General features: G+C 34.3%; 1 protein-coding gene across 1 annotated transcript; it reads right to left on the bottom strand.

The window, feature by feature from the left end:
- Positions 1-2,249: 2,249 nt before the first annotated feature.
- Positions 2,250-4,259, bottom strand: LOC114362714 (uncharacterized). The gene is made up of 2 exons (XM_028318227.1): positions 4,017-4,259; positions 2,250-3,452 (listed from the first exon to the last, which is right to left on the bottom strand). Exons 1-2 carry the CDS (start codon positions 4,141-4,143, stop codon positions 2,605-2,607), a joined length of 975 nt encoding a protein of 324 aa, XP_028174028.1. The 5' UTR covers positions 4,144-4,259; the 3' UTR covers positions 2,250-2,604.
- Positions 4,260-5,147: the final 888 nt, after the last annotated feature.

Raw genomic sequence — 5,147 nt, 5'->3', positions numbered from 1 at the left:
GTGGAAATGAAAGATAAGCCTTGAATTCCGCAAAAGGCGTGGAAAAGATGCGTTGAGTTTTTACGTTTATAAACAAATAAGAATATGTGTAGATTTAGGTACGAAACCGCTATGATCTGAAAGGAACCCTTGAACCATCGCGACGACTGTTATTTTTATTTTTGAACAAAAATGGTATTAACCAAAAAATATTGAACTAAATGGTAATTCCTTGCATACGTTTGGCATGTAGATGTCTTTTCAACCCTAAGAAGTCACCTGAACCTCATGTTGATACTTCACATGAGGATTTTGAGGCGAAAACTGTCAGTGTGGTAGAGACTTTGAATGTGACCCGAAATTTTCAAAACCATGTAGCCAAGATGGTTTAAACGATCGTTTTAGAGATTTAGGATCTTCAAGTCTTCCGAAAAGACATGGAATGAGTTATTTTGGTATTTTAATTTTTTTTTGGAAAATCCGAAAAAATCTTACTATTCTTACACATCGAACAACGTATAAATCACTTACAAACATGTTTTTTTGGTTGGATGTAATATAAACATCGAATTACACTCTCTTCGCAATCACCTGAACAATTTTATCACAACTCTTAAGGATCTAAGTGAAGAACATGGCGAGCAAATCCACCAGGGCCTTCGTACGATAGAGGGACGCTATCAGGGCCACTGGAATGCACACATGATGGCTGACTGCTGTTGAATCATTCAGAAGAGCTGTCTGCCTTCAGCATCAGCAAGGAAGTCAAATAAAAGAAAGTTTTTTCAACTTAACAACTTCATAAAATAGGATCATCTCTAAAAAAAGAGTGTTTTTTTACAAAAAGACCCAAGTGTCATATTTTTTTAACCAGAGCTGATACAGACATTTTAATTACAGATTTGAAATCGTCATTAAAAATTGGACTAATATCATGTAACATAACCCAATCATCAGAAATGCTGTTGTGCAGTGTAATGATCTCTTTAATACAATCAAAGGATGACAAGTTGGAAAAATATTGATGAAGAAAATCAATAAGTACTTATTATTTACCAACTAAGTAAAAAATATTTCTAGCCTATCATAGAGAATTTACAGAGATCTATCTGAATTTAAAATAATAAAAACTTGTTACATTGGGTTGCGATGCAGCTCGTTTCCCTCTTTACCACTGGGCACTCTGGGCATGTCCCGGGCCCCAGCCTATACGGGGCCCCGTCTACTATTATAAACACTTTACTGAATAATTGTTTTATTGTAATTATAATGAAACTAGCGGCCGCCCGCGACTTTGTACGCGTGGATCCCGTTTTACTCCCTTAGGGGTGGAGTTTCCTACCTTGCCTACGTCATAACATCTACCTGCATGCCAAATTTCAGCCCGATCTGTCCAGTGGTTTGAGCTGTGCGTTGATAGATTCAAAATCACTGAATTTCTTAAGTGGCGAGTACGAGCTGTGGCAGTACGTAGTGTGGGCAGATCCCTGGATGGACCGATAGGTTGCAGGAAGGACCTAGATGCGGGCCTGGACCGGTCGTGGTGGAAATCCTTGAGAAAGACCTTTGTCCAGTAGTAGATAGTACTAGGTTGAAACGATTCGCTGAATAGTTACCTATTATGATTTTGTTTATTTCACTGGTATTTTAGAGGGACCCCGTTTTCATTAAGCGTCTAGGGCCCCCAGTAGGTTTTAGACGGCCCTGGACATACTGAGTAAGCTCGGCATCGCACGAGACGTTTCAATTTTCCGCAGAAGCAAATTTTTCAAGATTTATCTCGTTTGGACGCACGTTGGTGGCGCAATTCGGATTTATTTGCGGGTCAGAGTACAAATGTTACTTGAAATAAAAATAACCATTGCAAAAATCGTTCTTAAAAACAATATTATATTTCTTTTAGTGATACATTTTGAAGAATTAAAAAAAAATATAAAGTAGAAAATCATAAAGAGAAGAAAACTAATTGTAAAACGAAAGTAAAGCAAAGGCAATGATTAGTTTAACGGTTTAAGGGAGTAAATAACTAAAAATATTATTTTCTGTACATTTATAATGATAAATTAACGTATTTACAGTTTTTTAAATTATACAATAGGTAATTATAGGTAATTAAATGTAACAAATAAATTTTTATCAAGCTTTTCATTTTTGATATTGATTACCTACTTAACTAAAACTAGTCTTTGGCAAAATAAATTATTACAGAACGTTAATAGATCTTAGGTCTTTCAAACCCACTATTTATCTTAGATGACAATAATAATTGAAACTATATTACAATAATTATACCTACATTCTTATCGCTCAATTGAATTATTTATTTACAAATGAAACTGAAATTAAAACTAGAACAACATTTGTTTCGATTGATGATCGAGAACAACATTATTTTATGAAAAACAAGTAATTCCTTAATAATGGCGTTGTATACAATTCGCTACCACTAACATTTATCCTCTATGATATAAGTTATAGAGTTATGTCCAGGAAAATCCATACATTTACGTAACTCCAGGCGCGTTATTTATTTATAAATTTGCTAGATTAGAAATATGTACATTAAATAAAATAATAAATGATTTATGTTTATTAATATGTTATCGTCAAAGGTAAAGTCTAATCTCAAAATTTATTGTATCTATACTGAGCGTTGATATACTCCGGTTCCGTAAGATTTTCTTTTGATATTGTCAAAAGATATTTCGTATCAAAGTCTTCTACTACAATATTATTTTTCGTATAAGAAGATGGCAAGCAATCATATACAGCTTCTCCGGCCATTTCTGTGACAGGAATATTTGAAGGAGTATTATCGTATACATCAAGTTCATTATATGAGGCTGACTTCTCTCTAGATTTAGAAACCCTATGTTCTGGGCTGGTTATGTTATAATTTAATTCGAGCAAACTATTTAAATCTTTCAGGCTAGCAGACATACCGTTAATGTGGGCTCTGGCTAGTGCATCATCGCATATTTTCTTCATTTGATCTTTTAAAATCATTTGTTGATCCGTAGCTCTCTTAACTGACCTGTACACCTTGAAGTCTTTGCCTAAGCCTGTGTGCCTATTTGCTGTTATTCTTTTTAGATTACTGTTTGTTGATGTAGTTAATTTGTCTTCAACGTTCTCTATGTATTCTTCTTGTGCTTGGTTTACTGGTACATCTGGTATTGAATCCATTTTTAGTATGGTCATTTCATGGGATGCTTGTGTTTTTAAGCACCTGTTTAAGTCTGATATATCTGTGGCAGGTTGCGGTTGATTTGAAGGAGAGAAAATCTTATGATCTTTCTTTCTATTCCTATACAACATCACTGCCAGAATTATTATGATGATTACCAGTATCAATATTATAAATCCGAGGATGTAGGACGTCACATAGGAAGTTACTTGATGTTCCGGACATGATGGAGTTTTCGAAGATTCCATCGGTTCGGAAGTTTCAGAAGTTTTTAGAAAGAAAAGATCTGAAATTTATTATTAATAATAAATTAATACAATAAATACTACACAAAACAGTAACATACAAGAAAAGTATTTTGACAATTAAATGGTTCAAATAACTTATAAGCAACTTAATTATTTCTCTTACTACTAATTTTCTCAAAAAAAAAATCAGTTTTGCCTAAGTATCTGGCTATAGGTAATTGCTGCGTTTGGAGTTTATTTGTACTTTTTTCTTACTAATATTAATTGTACATGATCGCTTCGTTTATTTGTAAACAAACTTTTGAAAATAATGACTAGAATTCCAGTACACTTAGTAGCACTTTATTTTAAAAATTCCGAACTCAAAATTTTTAAAATATTTTTTTGGGATAGTACTATCGGCAACAGTGTTAACTGCCCATTGCCAGTCATGTCATCTCGTTCTATCTCAAAGAATCACCATTTGATTAGAGCGAGAGCAAAAACGGAAATGGATAGTTAACAGTGTGGCCGTGTGTACATTAGTAGAGCTTCCTCCCCTATCAGTTTGATTCACCCATTCTGGGACACCCTGTATATTTAGATAACACAACTGAACTTACGGCAACATTCCTCCCATCTATTAAAACGAATAGGAATATTATCATGAAAACAATATTCTTTTATAAAATCATCACACCAACTTCCCACGAAACACATAGCAAAAACATATAAGAATAACAATTTCATTGTCACTGAGACTTAAAAATTGCTTTAGACTCGACTACTCAACGCACAAAATATTCACGAAGTAAATGCCCATCCTTTGAAATGTGTCATTTGCATCGGAACAGGAAAACCAACAGGCGACGAGTCTTTTCCTATTGCGTTAATAAATATAGTCCCGATTAGTGTTGCCAGGAGTCCGGATAACACCCGACATAGTTACGCTTTTTGATTGCGTGTCCGACCAAAATAAACGGTGTCCGGCTTGTCCGGCTTTAGTTAGGCTTTTAACATATCGTGAGATTTGTGGCAATAATCAAAAAGCTTGATTTTACATAAAATTTTTGTCGTATCCCCATGATGGTCCGTCTCTGCACAGGGTACAATTTTCCTTTGTTTATGTTTATTTTGAACCCGCATAATCTGAACTTTTTTAGTGTCTGAAATAAAAAATAATAATTTTAATTTAATTTTTAATTAATACTGAGAAATCCTCATTAATTAGGGTGTCCGGCCTTTTCACCCAAATGTCCGGAAAAACTGGCTGGTCTATCCGGCTATTAGGTTTGGCGGTCTGCCCTGGGCAACTGGGCAACCCTAGTCCCGATGATAAACCATAATACAGCCATGGTACATCAAGCTAAATACTGTGGCATCTTAATAGTGGTATTTTTCAACAAAATGTGGTTTATTGTGCTATGGTATCTATTTTAACTGTTCATTTTCCTACTAATATTATAAATGCGAAAGTTTGTATAGATGTCTGTCTGTCTGTATGTTTGTTACTCTTTCACGCAAAAACTACTGAACGGATTTTGATAAAACTTTACAGTATTATTGTTTTTAACCCAAAATAACATAAAGGCTATAATTTATGTCAATCTGTGGCAAAATAAATTTCACGCGGGTGAAGCCGCGGGCAAAAGCTAGTAAAGAATATTTGCTGTTGTTATTGTTTCTCTTATCAATTTGTTCGTTATTTACGCACGGTTTTTGGTATTGTTTGTATAATCTACGTATACAGGGTG

The sequence above is a fragment of the Ostrinia furnacalis genome, unplaced genomic scaffold (assembly GCF_004193835.3).
Source record: "Ostrinia furnacalis isolate ACB-3 unplaced genomic scaffold, ASM419383v2 OfSCF6696, whole genome shotgun sequence".
In the NCBI taxonomy this organism is placed as follows: Eukaryota; Metazoa; Arthropoda; class Insecta; order Lepidoptera; family Crambidae; genus Ostrinia; species Ostrinia furnacalis.
This window is presented reverse-complemented; position numbering and strand designations above follow the sequence as displayed.